The 22,308-nt window shown below is 36.1% G+C and overlaps 1 protein-coding gene across 1 annotated transcript; it reads right to left on the bottom strand.

The window, feature by feature from the left end:
- Nucleotides 1–1,817: 1,817 nt before the first annotated feature.
- LOC110689211 lies at nucleotides 1,818–12,619 on the bottom strand. Its single transcript, XM_021865936.1, has 8 exons — nucleotides 12,244–12,619; nucleotides 11,066–11,434; nucleotides 10,700–10,959; nucleotides 7,099–7,240; nucleotides 6,503–6,874; nucleotides 6,055–6,186; nucleotides 4,365–4,493; nucleotides 1,818–4,227 (listed from the first exon to the last, which is right to left on the bottom strand). The coding sequence occupies exons 1-8, from the start codon at nucleotides 12,400–12,402 to the stop codon at nucleotides 2,050–2,052; spliced, it is 3,741 nt and encodes a 1,246-aa protein (XP_021721628.1). The 5' UTR covers nucleotides 12,403–12,619; the 3' UTR covers nucleotides 1,818–2,049.
- Between the last annotated feature and the right edge of the window lie 9,689 nt (nucleotides 12,620–22,308).

The following is a 22,308-nucleotide window of genomic DNA, read 5'->3' as shown; positions in this document are numbered from 1 at the left end:
TGAGGAATAGGGAGGCTGCTTTAGTGTCTCACCCGTCTTGGGGTTGTAGGGGTCTACTTTCAGGTTTTTTGGTGTTATCTAGAGGTTTAGTTTGGAAGGTTGGTTTGGGGGCTAGACTTCGGATCCTGGAGGATTCTAGGGTTCCGGGTGGGCCGGTCCATTTTAAGGATCAGCCTTCGGAGGCGGCTAGGCCGTCTCTTGTATCTTCTCTATTTCATCCGCGTTCTTACGTGTGGGATGTTTCGGTTGTTCACAACCTTTTTGATTCTCATTCTGCGATGAGGATTCTGTCGTTGGATCGTCCGGAGCGGTTGATGGATGATTTGTTTATTGGAAATTCACTAGGGACGGTGTTTTTTTTCTATAAAATCGGCATATGCCCTTCAATCCCAGTCTGGCATTTCACTGGGTTCAGGATGACAGCTATCTCCTTCCTGGTGGAGGAAGTTTTGGAGGTTACCTATTCTTCCCCGTTGGAAATGTTTTGGTTGAAAGTTGCTGCAGGATGCTCTTCCTTTGTCCGCCCTCCTTTCGTCTCGTGGTTGTCCAGTTGATCCGCTCTGTGCATTTTGCCATGCTGAGTTGGAGGTTGCGGCTCACACTTTCAAGGACTGTCTGTCTGTTCGTCCGTTGTGGGAGTCGGGGTTGTTGGGGGTTCCCTGGGTGTTTTCACAGTCTTCACCTTTTGGGGTTTGGTTGGCTGATTCTATCTCTCTCTACTCTTCGTCTAGTTCTGAAAACAAAGTTATGGCTTTATTTGCTATTCTCTGGGCTATTTGGCTTTCTAGGAACCAGCAAAGGTTCAGGCAAGCAGTCTGGTCTCCTGGTACAATTGAGAGCCTGGCTAAGGATTGGTATTATTGGTGTGTTCAGGCTCAGGAGCTGAAGAATTCTTCGGTTCGTTCTCGTTCGGTTGCGGTCGCGGGTTTGTCGGTTGTCCAGTGGCTTTGCTTGCAGGGGTTACCTAATATTTCCCCAACAGTTTTCTTGATTGTGGATGGGGCTTGGGATAGTTCTTCTTACAGAGCAGGGGCAGGCTGGGTTATCCGTGACCTCTGCTCGTTGGAGGTCCTGGGTGGTGGGAGTCTGGCTTTTATGGCGAGTTTTGCTTTACATTCTGAGTTACAGGCCTGTTTACGGGGGGTTCAGTTTGCAGTGCGCAAGGGGTTTTTAAAGATCCGGATTCATACAGATTGTGCTGCTGTCCTTTCTTTCCTCTCGTCTCGAGGGTCTTTAGATATTTCGGTTTGGTGGCTCATTCAAGACTTGCGAGACGTCGTTCGTTCCCTGTTGGAAAGTTCCTCGGACTTGGGTTTCATCAGCTCACTGGTTAGCCGGGTGTGCTTGTCGTAGGCAGTTGTTGTATTTTCAGTATTAGTTTTTTTCCTAGCTCATTTGTCAAAAAAAAATAAAAATAAAAAAATAATAAATAAAAATATTATGCCAGATGTGCTAACTTTTGTATGAGAAAATTCAAGTTTATCTCTGAGATAAATCTTTAAACATATATCCATCGACCCACCAAGGAAATTACAACCCATTTTGACCAACAAAAAGATGGTCCATTTATGACACAACCCACTATTGTTCGGACTGCCCTCACCACACCAAGAAATCAAGAAGATACATTCTTGAATTTTACATAGCAGTTGATGAAGTCTACTAAAAAAACTTCATAACACCAAAGAATATTTTTTATTTTTGAAAAATATAACATCAAGAATATGTAATAACGGAATGATTATGCTTTTTGCAAATATCCTCCTCTCAAAACTGACTTATCAAAAAGTTAAAAAAAAAAAACAATAAGAAAACCATTCGAACAATTACGGCACTCTCAATCTGTATTTTTCTCTAGAATAGCAAAACTGATAGTACAATTCAAATCAATCGAGCTAAAAAAGGAAAAAAAGAAAAAATAAAAATAACTTTTTATGAGATATCTTTAAAGCATTATTACTGTTTCAAACTACAAAGAACTCAAACTTCGCCTATAAGATGGCAGAGACTGACTTTCAAACTGCAATCTCGATACCTTTCTCAGCTATACTAAAAGATAGAAAACTGTATCCCGTTCCTTGTAGCAAACAAATTGTATTCTTCAATAGTACTTTCTTTCTTACTGCGACCATGATCACCTTCAACATGGCAGGAAGAAAGGTCACCAGCTTTCTGTTCATCTGACGACTGAACACTGTTTCTGTAAGTTGGGAGAGCAGCCGTAGGACCACCAAATTGGAAAAGGGAGAAGCTCGACTTTCTTGTATCCGATTTAGTCAAGTTTTGTGAGCCTCCCTTTGAAGGTGCATCTCCTGGATGCTGTCCAATGACAACATTCTCTCTCCTTGATTCACCAGAGGTGTTTCGCACCCCATTTACTTCAGGGGCATTGGTTTTCTCTTGTTGGTTCATAATATTAGCTGTATGAACTGGCTGGTACACAGGGATCTGATGGCTGTTCATGTAAGGAGATGGTAGATGCTGCACTTGACTGTACGGCATGCAGAATTGCGAGTCTCCATTCAGACCATAGCCAATGGGGCTAGTCATGAGGTAATGATTCGGATGGGGGTATGCCATCATCCCATTAGCCGAAGCTGCTGACCAAGGAACTGAGTTTTGATGGTAGTAACCCACGGTAGATGGAGCCTGGAAAACAGGAAAGGAAATGCTTGGATTGTGGATTGATGGAAGCAAACCTTGTTGAACGGGTGCTAAGCCATTAACAAGCTTCCCATTTTCCACATCCTGTGTGGATGTTTTTGTCGGGGTGTTCCAAGGATAATGATTACCAACACACTCAGACGAAAAACTTGATGATTGTGTCAAGTGGATAGCTTCTTGCTCTATCTTCTGGTTTTTGTCTTTACCAGCATCATGAATTTCAGATAAGCCATTAACACAAACTGAAATATCTCTTCCTTCCGATTGTTCACTACTATCTTCCGAATCTGTTATTGAAGACGACTCCACATTTTGGTGGTTTGAGGATGGTGTATTACTATCTCCCTCACTTTGACAAGATGAGCAATTATCAGAACTTGAGCTGCTGCTGGCAGAAAAATCAGATACCCTGTTAAGGTTACTACTAGTCATCAAACAAGAATCATTTTCCTCTTCAGCTGCATCCTTAGGGTGGTACAAGACTTCCGTTTGACTTCCTTTCAGAGTGCTTCTCTCCACCCTTGACGTAGACTCATCTTCTTCTGTCTTGAAATCACATGATCTCAAGGTAACATCAGAGTCAGAAGTACTACGCGGACACCTCTTCTGCGGTTCTACAGGTTCCCAGACTTTCTTGGTGTGAGATGAATCTCTGCCAGAAACACTACTATAACTTGAGATCTTGCTCCTAGTTCTTCCACAATTATCACGCGCGTAATCTGGTTGACTAAACTTGTTGATTCGATGAACTGGCTTCGCCACATCAGATGCTATTTCTGTCTTTGTAATAGATCTGTTCTCCCGATTAAATCGTGTTCCAGATATGTGTGGCTCAACCTTTGCCCTATAGTCATTTGGTTGGTTACAACCACAAGAATGCAGGTCACTCCTGTCTGTCATCCTGTTGTTGGAACACTGCACCTTGTGACTTAACCTCTGACTATTAGTTTTAGCAGTGAACTTCACAGGACTAGCTCTGGACTGTCTAGTAAAATAATTAGCTCCTTTTGTAAAATTTTCAGAAGGGTCATCATAATATCTAGACTCAGTTTCATGTACCACGGCCCCATTATCCAAACTCCGTCGTCTGTCCGACCATTTCCCAGACGACTCTTGCAGAAAGTCCCTGTGAGCTTTCAATTTCCAACGTGAGCCCTTCATACTGTCAATTGAGAATGAATCATTTTCCTCTTTGACATCAGCTAATTCTCCATCAGTACCATCCAAATTATTGTGAAGAAAATCAGAAGCAGCATAATCATTCGAGGACGACTCGTCAAGAAATTCAGGAGATGCGGACTCAGAAACGTTGGTATCACCATTTTCACTTACTGAGTCTCTAATGCTATTAGTGGCTTCCTCATCAATGCATGATGACAAAGCTTCCTCTGAAATCTCAGGAGCAATAAAAGCTTCACTTGATTGACTACATTTTTTATCCTTATCCTTGTCTCTCAATCTCTCCTTTCTACGAAGCTTCTTCTCTCTTTCTTTGTTTCTTTTCCTCTCCTTGCGTGCTTCTTCTTCACGCTTTTCCTTCTCTTCTTCTTCAAGAAGCTTTGTCTGTACACACACTAGGTAATCAGAAACAGCCTAGAAACTAGGCATAGCTGGGTATATGTCTATATAGCCCTCTTCTTTTCTTCATCACTTGAAATAACAAAATACAGAAAGTAAATATTACAAACAAGTATACAAACCTGCTTTTCCAGTGTTATTATTTCTTTGCAAGCAACATGTATACGTTCCTCAAGCAATTTCAACGCAAGACAGACAAAAATGCTGTGTGCATTTTGGCGGGCAGTACCCTCCCTGAAAGCTTTTTCAACCTGAAACAATATTATTGCAAATTAAAAGATGGTTTCCATGAAGACATACTTCTGATACATCAAGCAATAGTGAGCCTCAAATCTATTGACAAAGACTAAAAGGAAGCAACATAGCAACGAGGACTAAAAGACAAAGTGACCAAATGTACAACAATCAGCAGATATTTCCCTGTGGAAAACTCAACATAACCTACTACTAATTGAGGATTCTAATTTAATCTCATCTGCCATCTCGAAAATAACAGCCTAGCCTACTTTTGTCAATTTGTAGTAGCAAACTTCAGTGAGGATTTCCTATTTTTCTCCTCAATAAGTTAGGGATTAATAAAATTTGTAGACAAAGAAAATATAACCTGAACCCTCCTCTAAATCTGCTGATCTTGTACTCTCCTAAACTTTTATCTGATCCTTTCTTGTGAACCTCCTCCATAACCCATCTCACCTCTTCTCTGCTCCCATCTTCTCATCCTTCAGGCCTTGATTAGTTAAAATTCACCATTGAGGTTCCAATTGAAGTTCTATATTCAATTTGACCTAAAAAACAGTTAATCAAACTTAACCTTTGTGGCAATTGATTTGTCAAACCCTCAATTATTTTAAATAACATGCTTCCTACATGTCTCTCCAATCTCTTGATCATGGATGGTGTTAGCAAAGCGTACAAGGAAAGACAGGATGGTCCAATTTTAGTGGTAATGAATGATGAGAAGGGCATTCAGGATGTTCTTTGTACCCTTATAAAAGGAAGAGAAGTAGCAGTGCTTCTACTTAGTGGGGAGAATAGGAGTCACGCCTAGAACACCAGTGATATTCTTCTCATTTAACATAACACGGGAAATTAAATTCAGTCTTAAAAATTGCTTGCTTGGTCAATTAGCTAGCCTTCAAACGCCAAGATCATTAAGATTTTAGAGTGAACAAGAAGACCAATTCTGTTCAGAAATGTCAATGAAAAATGCAACTATATACTACAAAGTAATTCAAAGTTTACTCTTGGTGGGCAAAAGCATCTAAATCCAGGATGACTTTTTTATTTAGTGAAGTCGGCTACTTGGTGTTTCTGTTGTTCACCTTCGGCTGAGCTAAAGACCGAGCAGGGCATGAGCTTGGAGACCACAATGGTTGGTCATAATGGGCAATGAAGGCATAAAAGGAAGGGGAACGGAAAGGGATAAGAATAGGAAGATTCAGCAATGGATAAATTAAGCAAATATAGTAAATAAACTATAGAGCAATTCATGAAAATATCTCTCTTTTTTAAATGGTAATAAAATTCCAGATGGTTTTATTATCTCTTTTTTCTCGTGTTTAGAGGTGATTATAAAACTAACTTGCTCACTTTGCTAAAGAATCTAAGAGATAAAAATACCACACAAGGTGACACTAATAAAATGTTACAACTAAAATTTCAGTGGTGCCATAAATGATAATATGCTGATACTTGCAAGTGCTAACATCTCTAAAAACAAGTGCAAGTGCATCAATATTCTCAACAGATCATGTGTACGAGTAACAAGCTACCAATGTTGAGAAAATAAATAGATAAGAAAATAGAACATACCTGTTCCTTGAAAATGACAGTAGCAGCATCAAGAAGAAACTCTCGTGCAAGTTCAGGGCTCTTTGCGTGCTTCTGTGGACGAGAACATTCACCATCTAAATCATTTCCATCCTTGTCCATGGAATCATCATCCTGAGTTTAGACACGAAAGTACATGCCATGCTCCTTTTAGAATTAGGTCATCAAAAACAGAGTTAAGATGGATAAATATGTTCATGATTTATGAATAAGGTGTTTTCTTCTTTTAGAACTGTTGGAGGGTAAAGGAAGTAAATAAACCATCACTACATAAATGCATATAACATCAACATATTAAAATCCTCCAGGTAGGTTTTTTTCTTTTAAAAACAGTCAGAAGGGAAAGAGGGATAGAGGAGCTAATACTACACAAATGCGCCAACACATCAAGATCCCTTAAGTAGAATTACAAGCAGAAGACAGAACATACTTCCTCTTCTTCAGCTTCTTCTGCATGCTCAAAAAATCTTCTTATGCTTTCCCCATGAGTGATGGTTACATAGCCATCTCCAACAGCCAGCCTGCAATGAACACACGGCCTTCCCTTCAGCGCATGAGCTTTCACAGAAAACTCAGAACAACGGCCATCAAGTTTCCACGCTCTCAAGGTGATATAGCAGGCATTCAGACCATCAAGATCTAGTCCATTTACTTCAACACTTCCATTCATCCCAACATTTTCAAAATCCAAAATATCAGATTTTCCTTCCCCGGTACCCACTGCCCATTCAAAGTGATGATACGTTCCAATAGAGTCGATGAATGTTTGGTGCCAATCAGCAAGGATTGTGTCATTAGATACCTGATACATTCAAAGTAGAAAGCATGTTAGCTGTTTACAAACTTAAAATCTGCACAAGGAACAAAAGAAGACATCTGAGAAGGATCGTCATTGGCTAGCTTGCTATGAACAACTACCCTATCTAGTAATCCAAAGGGCAAAAAAGAAGACAGAAGAGAGCAAGGGGAGTGGGCATCTGGTCATAAACAGCTCATTTGCTAAGGTGGATTTGGAGGTGAGAATACCTCATACTGGAAAGCAGTATCTGCAACACAAAACCAACTTGTGCACCGAGGTTCTCTTCGAGTGCGTTTCAATTCCTTCAGCTCCTTAAACTCGCGAAGGACATTCCTTCTGCAATCTCTACAAAATCTCTTGTGATCAAACCTGTGACATTAAATTGAGCTCTTTAACAAAAAGTCAAAAAATAAAAAAATAAAAATAAAAAAAAAAAAAAGCTAGGCATTGAAATGCTACACAGTAACTAAAAACTTTAATCCAGCTTACAGATAAATATGATTCCATAAAGGAACCTTTATCTACATACAATTCAATTCATTACTCAAGAGAAGCATAGTCAAGACCTCCTAGATTCACGAATTTACTACCATTAATGGCTCTATAAACATATAAAAAAAATTATAAAAAAAAAATTGCAGAAAAGGCACTTGAAATAATTCAGCAAAGAACTTACATGCATAGACACTTTTAATTGCTTAGACGGAACAGTTGTAATATAAGATGACACTTTGTAAAAGATACATTATGCCTACCCTTTCTAGACAAAATTGCAAAATAGTGTTCAAGTCCTTGGTAATCTATTGAAAAGACAAAAGCCTGCCTTAAAAATGCAGTCTAACTGATCTAACTCACCCTGACTGATCTTTTCAAAGTAATCTGTAGGACAAAGCCCAATTCTATCACAGTAACATCCTCATTGGATACACACAAAGAAAGCTCGTCATAGATACCAAAAATATATTAACCTACGTAATCAACTATTAGATATATTATTCTCATTTGGGAGGCAAATTTTAACAGCTAAAAAGGTCAACCTCAATCTAGTCCAATATACAAGCCCAAATATAACCAACATACCATAAGCGAAAGATACGGTATGATACTTTTGCTATCAAATAACAGAGGTAGCAAAAAAGACGTCAATATCCATCAACAGAAGACAGCTTACTGTAGCTACTCTTACTTTTTAAAAAAAAATACCAATCAATAAATACACGGATATGCCTCATAAAAATAAACAAGATCACTTGCAGACTTATGCAAAGTTGATGCTTTTAAAACATTTCTAATCACCTTGTTCAATTATCTTCTATAACACTTGCAAAAGTCACAAGACCCACAATCATCATTTTCATTTAAGCTTGAGCCCAAATTTTGATGAGGTTGAACCCATTATTCCATTTTATCTTTACAAAATTTCCTTCAGCTAATTGGCCTACTACACACCCAATAGAGGGCTACCAGGTCATCAATTATTTATTCTTAAATGATAAAAAGAAAAGAAAAAAAATGAAAACGAGGGGGGTCATTGTCACATTATAACTTATCTTAATTACCCCCAAAAGATAATTATACTTAGTACCACAGCATGGAAAGATATGTTTTGATGTCACACAATATAAATTAGTCCAGCCAAATCTGATGTTATCATCACTGTTCTATTTAATAAAATAGAACTAAACCACCTCTTACAAACAAGTTTGATGCACAAACTCTAGTGAAATTCACAAAACTAGAAAACGCTGATGTAAATGTTTGAAAATAACACCAACATTGTTTCTTAGCAACCAAGGAAAGCAACATTGGTCTCAAGCCACAAGATTAAGCACTTACATCAGCTCTCAGCTATGTACAGATGTATAATGAATAAGGTTGAATATTAAATCTGAAAATTTTGCAATATGCATCACAGATTATGAATACATTTCTTAAAAGGTTTATTCTAACCACAGCATTGAGCATTACATAATAGCATATGAAATGTTACTTAACCGGCCACCAAAACATTTAATGTTGCAACAAAAATAAAGTATATTTTTTAAATTAGGCATACACTCCGTCATACGTAACTTAGTAACTTGTATATTAGGTAATTTACCTTCGTAGCTTGTAAACAGAATGAATTTAAGGTAAGTTAACCATGGCAAATAGATATTTTAACTCTATTGCAAATCAGAACAAAAGAGGTGTAGAGAGATACAAAGACCCCAAAAAAGTAGTGCCGCTTTTGAGTTAATGGGGGCAAACATTCTAGTCCGTAAGACAAGCAATTATTGACTAAAGGAAAAAATTTAAGGTGTTTGAGTCATCTTATCCACTAAAGATGCACAATAAATGGCTTATTAGATAAGAAAAAGGTAAGTTACTAATGTACTATGATCTTATTTCAAAAATTACACGGCATAATCGAAATAGTATATCAAAAAAGAGCCACCAGAAACAATTGCTTGGGAGTCCTTGGGACCCATTCTAGTGGTCAAGACCTTGTTTGACCTTCAACTTAGTTATGGTCAAATTAACACTTACCATGCCTGTGAATTACAAAAAACAATCCTATTATATCACATCATTTTGGGATGTGAAACATAGGTAAATTAAAAAACACACTTCAAAGTTCAAACACATACTAGTAGATGGGTAACATAATACATTCAATGCTGCATCAAAAATAAATATTTCTTCCATTCTTTTTTAAATTTCCACATTAAGTGTTTCATGCTGGCCAATGCACTTCTTATACCACTAATATCTCTAATATTATATTAGTAAATACTATAAAAAGTCAATATTTTGAAAGTATATATCGAGAGGAATCGAACAAGATCTAGTGATTATATTTTCCTAATGTATATAATCACAAAATACGGTCAAATGAGTGTATGTGAAAAATGTGAAATTCCAAACGCGGCGATAACAAAATGAAGTACATTATTGAAATTACTCAAATTAGGCATACACTCCAAATTAATTTACTTAGTAGCTTGTGTAAAAAGAAAAAAAAAAAAAAAGGTAATTTCTAATCATAGCTTGTGTAAGCAAATATTAGGTATTTTCCTTCTATTACAAGTCCGACAAAGGAGACGTTCAAGAATACAGAGATTGCAAACAAGTAGTGCCTCTTTTGAGTTAATAGAGGATGAATATTCTAATCCTTGAAATGAGCAATTATTGACTAAAAAAAGAATGTAAGGTTTTTGAGTCAATTTATGCACTAAAGATGCACATTTAATGGCTTATCAGATACTTTAGTAAAGTATGTTACTGATTTACAACAATCTTCATTTCCTAAAGGGCAAGCCATACTCGAAAATAAGATATGAAAAAGGAGCTTCCTGAAACTATTGGTTAAAACCTTTCTAGTATTAAGGCATTGTTTTGACCTTTAACTTAGTTAAGCTCAAACTCACACTTACCAAGTCTATGAATTATATCACATGATTCAAATCAGTTCAGAATGTGAAACATTTGTACTTTGGTAGATTTAAAAACACACTTCAAAGTTCAAAAACATACCGGTAAATGGGTAACTTAATACAATTAATGCTACTACAGATGCACAATTAATGGCTTATCAGATGTAAGTTAACAATCAACAATTATATATTTCCATAAGGGTATGACATACTCGAATATATAATATCAAAATAGAGCTTCCTGAAACTATTGGGTGGGACCTTTCTAGAGATCAAGCCCTTATTTTGACCTATACTCAAACTCACACTCGCTAAGCCTATGAATTATCCAAAACAATCCCATTATATCACATAATTATAGTTTGTGAAATATTGTTAGATTTAGAAATACAATATAAATTCAAACACATACCGGAACACGAGTCTTTCAATGAAATCCTCTTCTTTCATCCTCAAAAGAGAATGGCGCGTCTCTTCTCCAAGTGCTGACCAAAAATCTACCAATGTGTCACAAGAGAGTCTAGCAGTATGCAGAGCACATGTTTCCCTAGTTCCATGTCCTCTCCCGTAACTTGGTATTCCCTGGCTTATCCAACCCCGACCACCTCCACCACAAGCATCAGGGTAAAGCAATTCACGTTCTCGCTCCCTCGCACGTGCACTATCAAAAACCTGATAAAGATCAGGAAATTAAATCTCCAAGATATATGGAAGACGATAAACATGGAAAATTACTATGTTCACTGAAATAAATTAAACAAACTATAAAAAGACTCACGTTCTGGAGTCCCTTAAGAGATTTTGAATATAAATAGCAATCTAAAAGCGTAAGCGACCCATCTCTAGTGGTGATTAGACCTCCCCATGGGTGGACAGAGGGGTCTTGAGATTCGTCATGACAGATTGCTGTAGTGCCCCTCCCACCATGCATTTGATCTTTTGAGATCCCAACCCTACTGCAAGGAAGCTGACCACCTGCTCCTTCATTTTGCAATGATTTCCCATACAAAACAATTTGTGCATGACCTTCAAGCAATAATCCATTGCATCTGGAACAGTACAAGTTTTTCCTAGCTTGCTCGAATAGAGTTTGCTTTTCGAGCCTCAAGAGATCCTGCCGAGCTTGCGAAGAGAGCTCACTCCAAAACTACGTCACAAGAAAAAACATATAAGCCATAATTCAACTGTAAATTAAACATCTAAGCATGTAAACCCAAACCCAAGCCATTAGCCAAAACCCTATCATAATGCTTCCGCCTAAAGTAAAAGGGTCGAATAGAAAGGTCAAATTCACACCATCCTACTCCATTGCAAGAATCTTTCTGAATTAACACTACATTATAAAAACTTCAACTAGCATTCCACTTTAAAACAAATGGAAGGTAAACGACATTTGAATTTGGCATTCCTACTCCATTATAAACCTACACTACTACATAGTTTATCACACAATAACAAACATTCTCCGACATGATAAAAAACACCACCTCAAACTGCAATTTAATATCGATATCGATATCAATATCAATATCAATATCAATATCAGACACCCAGCAATTCGATATCGATATCAGATACCCAGCAATTCGATATCGATATCAGATACCCAGCAACGAAATAACACCGAAAACTAATGATAACAAATTAACAATCAAGCTTGAAACCGAAACCATAAAAAAATCTCAGTCATCACACATTCACACAAACTAACAATTCCAAAATATGAATGGCAAAATACAACCAAACAATAAATAACCCAAAAAAATGGATCTAAATTCTAAAAAAAAAAAACCACTCAAAATTATTTATGACAAAATCATAACACTCATTAGAAATTACATTCAAACTTATCATCAGTTTCAATACTAAGATCCAGTCTAAGTAAACCCCATTTCATCAAAATTCAATAATTATCACCAGAAAATTAAGATTAAAATAACAGAAGGTAAATTTTACCTTCTGAAGCTGATTGTAGTTAATATCATCGCGATGTTTGGACCAAAATCCATTGCAAGATGAAATTGATCCATTATTATTAATCGATAATGAATAATACGACGAATTCGCATTGCTTAACGATTGATCATTCCGTTGCGCAGCAGCTAATCCTGGCATCCTCAAATAAATTTTTTAAAATTTTCTCAATTCAAAATTTATTATAATTATTATCTACAACAACCCAGATTTTTCTTCATCAAACAACCCATCAAAATCCAATAAAATCAAAACCCCCTAAAAACTTAAAATCCAAAAAAAATTACTGGATCAATCAATCAATCCAAAATTTTCCGATTCTCAAAATGAAATCACCAAAAATAAAAATCAAAATGAATCGATAATTATTGGGTAAAAATCAAAATTATTAAAATTAAAAAAAAAAGATTAAGATTTAGAATTCAAAATGATTAATTAAAATCAAATGAATGGAAAATCGTTTGATGATTAAGAAAATAGGAGAGAGAAAATGAGTAAGAGGGGGCGGGGGTGACGAAGAGAACGTAGGGGTTTTCGTTTCTGTGATGAGATTTGGGTGTTGTTGATTTTGTATAAATTTATTTTTCTCTCTCTAAAAATGTTTATAATGTTTTTATGTAAATGTAATTATGTAATTGTTGAAGAAATTAAAGATAAATAAGTAGAGAGAGAAAGAAGGAAAAAGAAGGAGGATTTGACGAACCAAAATCTACGCGGTAAAAAAAAATAATGAAATGAAAATAATATAAAGTATTAAAAATAATTGGTGTACATTTATATATGCAAGTTTTAATAATTGTAATTTTTTACTAAAATGGAAAGATATAAAAAGGTAAAAATGGTGAGTGAAGTCTTAGGTTGGGTGTGATGTGGTGTGATGTGCTGTGGTGGCATCACCATGCCACATATGTCGTTACTATTTTCTAAGGTGTAGCATGAACCAAAAATTATTTTTAACTATTTTCAAAAAAAAAAAAAAATTAACTTTTTCTTTTTCTCTTGTGGTGTTTTACAATGTAATCTTTATTTGTTTGAATTTTAAATTTATCGAAAGATTTAATAATTACAGTTAAGTTTTAATAAGATAATTCTGGAAAAAAAAGTTTTGATTAGGGTCACTCAAATTCAAATTATAATTGAAATAGATTTTAATAAAATCTAATAAGTTCAGGTAAATTCAAATAGGTGGAAATCAAGTGAATGAAACACGCCCTATGTTGTTAATTATATTTTATTATAATTTATTTAGGTATTATGCGTACAAAGTATAGTTCGTTAAGGTTGTGTTGCAAGTAAAAGAAAATGGAGGAGGTATTAGTGTATGAGTAAATAAGAGAAAAGGTGGAGTATCTATTAACCATAAATATTTATTGGGATGTACTCTGATTTCCTCTGATTTCCTTTGATTTTGTTATGATTATTTCTATTTAATTATAATACTCTAATTTTTAAAAATAGAGCTATAATTACTTAAACAATCTGGGGGATGTGCTCTGATTTCTTTCCATTTTGTATCGATTTGTTGCAGTTTATATGTATGAACATAATCAATGAGATTTCATTTTACTGTTGCCACCTGTTCATACATAATTAGTATTTCAAAAAATACATGTGATTGAGAGGCGCTTATGTTATGGGCTTAAAGGGGTAATAGTTATGGGCTTGTATATTTTGGACTAGTATTTCATTTTGGCTTGTATACTCTATTAGATATTATAGATAAGAAAACAACACTTGAAATTTGAATTAGGTTGAATGCTTAAATAGTGTTCTAACGATTTTTGTCCAAAAGTCTCGTAAAATAAGAAAACAAAACTTACTTAATGAATTAAATACCCTATATATATATATAAACTTTCCTAACACCTTACTTAATGATCTTCAGTTCGATGACTACATGTACTGGAAGTTTCATAAATCGAGGAGATTCACAGTGAAACGGGGTATACCTTCCTTATATATATATATATAATCTAATCAGGAAACCGGCATTGATGGGAACATTGATCTTTATAAGATTCTATGGTCGCTGAATATCCTTCCTAACTAGAAGCTTTTTATGTGGAAGCTTTTATAGAATGGAATTGCGACAAAGGTTAATGAAACTTACGGAAAAAAGGAGTGGATGTTGCGACGCATTGTGATCTTTGCGGGACACGTGAGGAGGATTTGCAACATCTATTTAGATTTTGCAACTATGCACAGGATGCATGGAGGGGTGGAATTCTTTAAATTCACTTGATCACAAGCTAACACAGACCAATCATATTTGGATTGGATTCTATACCATATATACTCGGCTTTTACATACGCCATGATGGTTATAACGGTCGTAGGACCACTATTTTCATTGCAGCGACTCTATAGGGTTTGTGGTTGGCAAGGAATAACAAGGGTTTTTGCCTTAGGTAACATCTTCCCTTTCAAATCCTGCTATCAGCTCGAAAGGTTTAAGCCAATAGGAGTTGTTCACGACAAGGATAGAGGATGACCTTAGGTACGTTTATCCTCTAGAGGATTTGTCTGAATATCCGCTAGGGTTTATTCGCGCAATCTTACTAGATATAGGAGTCGATTGCTTACATGTGATAATTTTAATCAATGGATATTGGAATAAAATCACTCACAGATCGGGAATGGGTTAGTGCTCAGAGGACGGGGTTTCGGGGAGTATTAGGGGGGCTTCCTTTGGTTCGGCAGGTTCGGCCCTTCAAGCGGAGTTGAATGCTTGTCTTAATAAGGAGCTTCAATGGGCTGAGGTTCGTTCTTTGCGAGCGGTTACGATTTACACGTATCTTACTTGCAACTCATATGTTGCTAATATTAGCCTTAGATGGACGGTAGATCGAATTCAACGTTTAGCTATAACTTTTGGTTAGTGTACCATCCACAAGGTACAGCGGGATAGAGTACAAGCAGCATTTGACCTAGCAAATGTGGTTAGTACTTCCTCCTTTTTTTAATACTTGCTCCACTTTCCTTTTCAGACATTTTTAAATACTTTCTCCATTTCCTTATTTGAAAAACTTTCACAAAATTTAATTCATTTCTCTCGCCTAGTGGGCCCAACATAAATTTTTTTATTATTATTAATTTCATACTCTCTCCTCCAATTCTCTCAACTACTTTTGTTTTTTTACAATTTTTCATTTTTCCCCTACCCCACTACTTCCATATTTTATTACTTTCTCTAATTTCTCCTAAAACTCCGCCCATGGAGAAATGGAGCAAGTATTTAAAAATAGAGGGAGAAGTAGTTTATCGCCTTTTAATAATCACTAGATTCTATTTAAGCGAGTGTAAAAAAAATCACCTTAAATGAAAAAATCTAAAATGAAAATGTGTTAACAAAAAAAATAGGCTTCTCAAATATATTGACTTACACATACAATATACATGATGCCACATAATAGTGTAATTCCGCTTACTCTCCTTCAAACATTATATATCTTGTAACAACTATTACTTCATAAAAAAAGATGTTTCTCTCTCTAAAAGTGTTGTGCTTATCCTTCCACCGCCAAACCCTCATCTTTCCATCGTCAACCCACCTTTCTATAGCACGCCGACGACTGATTGTCTTGCCTGTTTTCTCTGTCGTCGCCGGCGAGCTCCCCCTTTTCCCTGCTCCAAATTGTTGTTTTCTTAAGTTTTAATTCACAAGAAGGGGAATTACAAGTTTTGTCAGCTAGTGTTATGGGTGGTGGCGTTCGTTTCACAACAGCTAGCGTAGTATCGGTTTGTTGTTTATGTGTTCTCCATCAGTGACTTTCTTATTATGGTTTTGTTTTTTCCTTTCTCAATCTAAGCATTTTCACATTCTATTTCCTTTACTGGGGTTTTAGTTTACGTCGTTGCACTTAAAGTTTTAACTTGTGTTTTTACTAGTGGTTATTTGTTTTCAATCACCTACTTTAGGGTGCTCTGAGGTTGAAATTTGCAAGTGGTTATTTTGTGTGCCTCACACTAGTGGTTGTTTCCGAGGGGGCGATGAGTTTATTGTTATGTTTAGCTAGCTTGTATCTCCTAGTTGTCCTTTACGTTTGAAATCTTCTCCGTCAGATTTTCAGGTTTTGTTTTGGTGGTATTTTGAAATGGATGTGTGTCCTGCTTTTGCTGAGTTCCATCTTCATGGTGGGTTTAATGACAAGCATGTTGTTTATATCCTTGATTCCTTATATTGTCCTAATGATGTTTTAAGTTTTTAAGGAAGAGGGTAATTCCTTGTTTCGGGAACACAAGTTTAAACTTGCTTTTTCCAAGTATGATTTAGCGAGCAAATTGTTTTGTTTTAGTTTACCATCAGCTCTGGAGGCTTATGCTATGTTTCAATTTTTAGCCTTTGCTTTAAATCTCAACCTGGCTGCGTGTGCCTTGAAATAACATGACTTTGATAAAGTAATTAGGTTTTGTGCTTTTGTGTTGCGGTATGATTCCTATCATACCAAATTCTTGTTTAGGAGAGCTTTAGATTTTAAGGGGTTAGGTGATCTAAATTATGCCAAATTAGACCTTTGTAAGGCAATTAATTGTAATTCAAAAAGTGTTGAATGAATTATAGGAGGTTGAAAGGCTTTTAGGTTGTGCCTCTTCCGTAGATCACACTTTAGGTAGCTCCCATACAAAACCATTGGTTGAAGCTGCTTCTTTAGACAAGCAAGGAGTTTGTAATGGAGGTCATTCCAGAAGTGTTTCCTAGTGGGGATGACATGGAATGTGATGTGGATTGTCCTGTTTCTAGGGTTTCTCCGACTGTGTCAGTTGAAAAAGTTTCTAAAATTTTGGAAAGTGAGTCTATTTTGAGGTCAATACAGCGGGATAATGATTTGGATCAGCATCGGTTCCAATCCCGCAGCTGTTTTGGTTCATCTCTTCATATTACATCCTCTATTTTGCAACGTCTTATGCACGGTGATGTGATCAGTTTTTTTCACTCAAGGTCTATGTCATTTGTGATGGTTTGGGTTGTCCCGAGTAAAACTCAAATTTTGACATAGGTCCCCCTAGGTGAAAAATCCAGGGAAGAAGAGATCTCTATTCCTTCGGTTCCTCTTTTCTGTGGTTTGAAGCACCAAGCGGTTCCCTCTCAAAAGGTCTTGTGTGCTTCTTCTCAATCATCCACAGTTAATGCAGCTGCAAATCGGGTTTTAGAAGAGTTGGTCTAGGTCTTGTGAGTTCAAGTAAGTCCTCCAACAGAAGCTGCTTCTCACGGGTTTGTAGGCAGTCTTCGAAACTCAAGGCTTAGGATTGTCTCGCGTGAATCGCCAACGGACTATTTCTCATTCTCATCTTTGGGAATTAGGTAAGATGTGTTGTGACAGGGTTTTTGTAGGTTACAAGATGGATCATGTGGGAACAAAGCGACGTCCAGCTTCGTCTCTTGACTTGGAGTCTAACAATTTCGCTCGTGAGAAGCATGCTCGCGTGGGTCCTTCTTTGGGTTTTGTTACTTAATGTAGTTGTGTGTGTGGTGTTGTGTTGTTTTCATTGTTAGTTCCTCTTGTCCAAAAAAAAAAAAAAACCTATTGCTCCATCCTCAAAAGCCCAAGCTTGTCCATAATCATCACTCTTACTGCTTTAGATTATCCTTTATATGCATCATAGCAACCAAACAACCAAAATATGAGTAATTAGTATATAGATTTGAAAACTAAAGCTCTTATTTAAAAAAAAAAAAACATCCTAAAAGTCCTGCAAATAAAGGTATAATATCAACACTTATCAATATTACTCAATCCTAGCTAGCTCCTACTCCCTCCTTACAGTAATAATAACTTATTAGTTACTCAACGTAACATTTTTCTCATCGATCATTTTACATTTATAAAATTAGCACTGTACCATATTTCCTATTTCCTAACTATCACCCTTATTTTAATATATATTGGATCCTACTCACTCATTTTATAAAAGGCTAACAATTATAAAGCAAAATTTTCAAAATAAAAATCATAAAATTTAGAATTCATTCATATTCCAAAGACGCACACTCCAAGGGTAATCATTGTAGACAAAAAATCTAAGCTACTATTATATACTTCCTCTGTTTTTTTTAGTTGACATCTTTCTACTATCACATTGAAAAATTATAAACGATTAATATGTCTAATTATTAACACATGTTATAAACGATTAATATGTCTAATTATTAACATTGTAAAATTATAAAAAGTGGATATTAATAAAATATACATTGAAACGATTCAAATAAGATCCCTTATGAATATGTTTTATCGTATCTATAAACCACAAAAACGAGTCAAAGCATGTTGTGTGAATAGTGTAAAGTCAAACGGTGTCAACTAAAAAAAACGGAGAAAGTACTTACTAATTACAAATAATGGAAATGAATCTCGGTTAAGGAGAACTTTTGATACATAATTTTGATAAATGTAGATTTATAATTTAATGAAAAAGATAATTCTGAATAATTGAATGGTCAAAGATAAGGAAAAAGGGTAAACATTCTAGGGGTTTTGGAGGGGGTGCGTTAAGTAAGCAAAGGTTACGTTTGTATTCTGTTTCCTCGCCTTTACTCTCTTTTGTTTCCCTTATTCTCTTTCTCCTTCTCCTTCTCCTTCTCCCATATTGAAATAACAATCACATATTTGTTTTCAAATTTGGTATTATATAAAAATATATTTTTTTAATCATTATTGAACATCAAAATATATTATCCAATATCTAGTATCCTATAATTATAGTTTACTACAAATTATTTTACGAACGAAGTTCAATACATATTTTGGGTTACATATTTGAAATAACAATAGTTACAGGTTTTATTTGTGAGCAAGTAAAAGAAATGAGATTAGTAGCGTAGATTGTTGTTTAATATACATGTATAAAATTAAATATTAAATATTAAATATTCAAGTTTATGAATATGATTAACTGTTTCTAGCAAAACATTGTAGACATAAGAGGTGTTATTGGAGTAGTGGTTAAGTTAAAACATATATAAGGTCAAGGGTTTGAACATTAATGCTAACAAATCATCATTTTTGTTTAATAAATTGAATAATAGTAATTGCACACATGATATGGCGCCACTTATTAATGATGACACATGGCGAGTTATATATATATATGGAAAAATTTTTAATTACTACCTCAAAAAAGGGGTCTTTGTGAATTACTACCCTTAAAAAAAGTTGTTAATTACTACCCTAAAACTGATTAATTCTATAGATTGCTACCCTTTTCCCTAATCAGCCCCTAATTACGTGATTTAATCTATTAATGATATCATTATCCGGCTAATTTGTAATTAGTTGCTTTTAAACCTTAAATAATTAATTAAACCCTAGAACCACCTCTTCACCACCATTGCACCACCTCCGGCCACCCTCCACCCTCCACCCACCACCGAACCTACCTCCTCCAACTCCCCACCATGACAACACCCTTTTCTCGGTCCCCACCCTAAAACCACCTCCCTTTCACAATACCCCCCTCCCCACCCCGCGGCAGCCCTGACCCCCTACCCCTCGCCGGAAAACCTTGCTCGACCATCCCCAATCTACCTTTATCCCCTTTTCCCTTAATCACCACCCTAGGGTTTCAATTTTAGGGATTTAGGGTTTTAATTTAGGAACTTTAGGGTGGTGATTAAGGGGGGGAAGGGGGTAGAGGAGGCTTAGGGAGGGCCTAATAGGGTTATCTAGCAAGGGGGACGGGGTTAGGGTCACCGGCGGGTGGGGAGGAGGGATATTTCGAGGGTGGGAGGGATTGTTGGGAGTTTAGAGGTGGATCAATGGGTAGTTTAGAGGTGGGGTGGATGTCGGGGCGGGGGTAGGCTACCGGATATGGTGGGGATGGGGTAAGGGGCTGTCGGAGATGGTGGGGATGGGGTAAGGGGATTGTCAGAGGTGGTGCAGTGGTGGTTTAGAGGTGGTATTAGGTTTTATTTAATTAATCATGCCTTAAAAGCAACTAATTAGTAATTAGTCGGATTAGGATTTCATTAAGAGATTAAATCACCTAATTAAGGAAAAGGGTAGCAAGCTATGGAATTAATCAGTTTTAGGGTAGTAATTAACAACTTTTTTTTTTAGGGGTAGTAATTCACAAAGACCCTTTTTTGAGGTAGTAATTAACAAATTTTCCTATATATATACGTACACATATATATATGAAAGAGTTATGTCTTCGTCGTGTGCAATTACTAGATATATAAATGGATCAAATTATGGAGATAATTAAGTTCGTACATTTGGGTCGTCGTTTTTCCATAGCTAGAGGTACTAACGATCTTTGGACTAGTAAAATAGGACAAAGCCCAATTGGAAGGATCCTATAAGGTCACACAAAGGGGCTAGATCGAGCATTAGAGGATGAGACCCATCATGGGCCTCATCACTCTAGGCGGCCCGCCATATGGGGATTATATGAGAGTTTTGGGCTTCGTGCCCTAGTCTAATTATAATGAGATTATAAATAGACTAGGTGCATAGGTTTGCAAGCAAGAAGCAATTAATTGATCAGTGTGATCAAACCCGAATTAGCAAATACGAAACCCAACCCCTCTCATAGTCCTCTCTCACACGGCTCTCTCCTCCTCCTTATTGGCGTCGGTGGTGTCTCGTGCTGGTGGTGGTTCGTGCGGTGGTCGGTTGTCCATAAAGGTGGTGATCGCGGTTTTCCTCAATCACTCGACCAATCTAGTATTGGTGGACGGCTCGTTCGAATCTCGTGGACTAAGTAGAGGAGCAACGCTTGGGGCTTTATTCTCTCCCTGATTTGCCTGTCGAATAGCTTCGTGGAACTCACGCGTCAAAGGTATGATTATGTGTCTTGTGTGTTATGCATGTGATTCTTGGGATTGGTACTTGATTGAATATGATTCATGTTTTTCCGCTGCGTAGTACCTATAAAATCCTTCAGTGGTATCAGTTAGCCTCTTGCATGAACACGCTAGATCATAATAATACGATTATTTGATGTCCACGTTAATTTTATAATCAATTAAGAGGGAGAAATTAATCTAATTATGGTTCAATTATTATATTTAATGTGATTAAACTTTTGGAATCGATTAAATGTGATTTAATCATGCTCAAATAGCCATGAAGATGACCGAATTTTAGCCCTAATATGTTCGAAAATTTCGAACCCCCTAACCCCTTTTTTCGAAAATACTAGCCCTAAAATATGATTTTATGCTTGATTTTGATTTAATTCGATTTATTTTATGATTCATAATTTTAATCGGATTGATTTATGCATAAAAGTGTTTTATGTATGATGATCAATTTAATTTTAAAAGTTAGAATTAAATTGGGATTAATTTTATGAAAAACCCTAATTTTAAAGTTAAATGTGATTTAATTTTAATCTTATGGACTGATTTAATTTAATTATGATAAATGGTATTTTAATTAAATTAAAACACACAAAAAAAAATTTATTGTTTTAGATGGCCGGCAACCGCGGCTGGGTGGCGCAGCCACGACGGCTGCCGACCAGGTGGTGGTCCAAGAGGGATGGAAGGGGAGGGCGGAGGGAAAGGGTGGTTGTGGGCAGCAGCGTGCAAGTGTTGCACGGCTGCTGCCACGGCTGCCAGAGCAGCTGCCCGCTGCTGCCTTGCGACAGTGGCTGCTGTTATGGCAGCCAGCCACCGTGGCTAGCTTCGGCTAGCCAACCACGGTGGCCGGCGGTGGTGGCTTGCGGTATTTTCAAAAAAAAATTATCTTATTTTAAAATTATTTCAAGATAATTGTGAATTATTTTGGGATAAAATAAGTTTTATTTTGGATAAGTTAAAATATTTTGAAAATATGATCTTTTATTTTAAAAGATAAAATTGGTTTTATTTGGATAAAATCTTTTATTTTAGGATAAAATCAAATATTCATAAGTTGTTATATTTGATATTATCCATATTTAATGTCGTTAAATTGGTAATTATCCTAATTAAAGTGGTTAATTTTGGATAATATTGATTAGGATATTCTGAGCATATTCCAAAAGGATAATAATTGATTTAAATAATGTGATTATCCCATAATTAGATTAGGATATAATTGATTTTAAAATTATTTGATT

The sequence above is a fragment of the Chenopodium quinoa genome, unplaced genomic scaffold (genome assembly GCF_001683475.1).
Source record: "Chenopodium quinoa cultivar QQ74 unplaced genomic scaffold, ASM168347v1, whole genome shotgun sequence".
Classification (NCBI taxonomy): domain Eukaryota; kingdom Viridiplantae; phylum Streptophyta; class Magnoliopsida; order Caryophyllales; family Amaranthaceae; genus Chenopodium; species Chenopodium quinoa.
The sequence above is the reverse complement of the archived record's forward strand: the minus strand, read 5'-3'. Positions and strand labels throughout refer to the sequence as shown.

What these genes read in the sequence shown, in the direction of transcription:
- LOC110689211 (XM_021865936.1), bottom strand. Translation starts at nt 12,402, where the DNA reads ATGCCAGGATTAGCTGCTGCGCAACGGAATGATCAATCGTTAAGCAAT. An exon ending in ATTGAAAGACTCGTGTTCCG is followed by an intron (nt 7,241 to 10,699) that starts GTATGTGTTTGA and finishes TTAATGTCACAG; the next exon opens with GTTTGATCACAAGAGATTTT. An exon ending in CTGTCATTTTCAAGGAACAG is followed by an intron (nt 4,494 to 6,054) that starts GTATGTTCTATT and finishes ATATTGTTTCAG; the next exon opens with GTTGAAAAAGCTTTCAGGGA.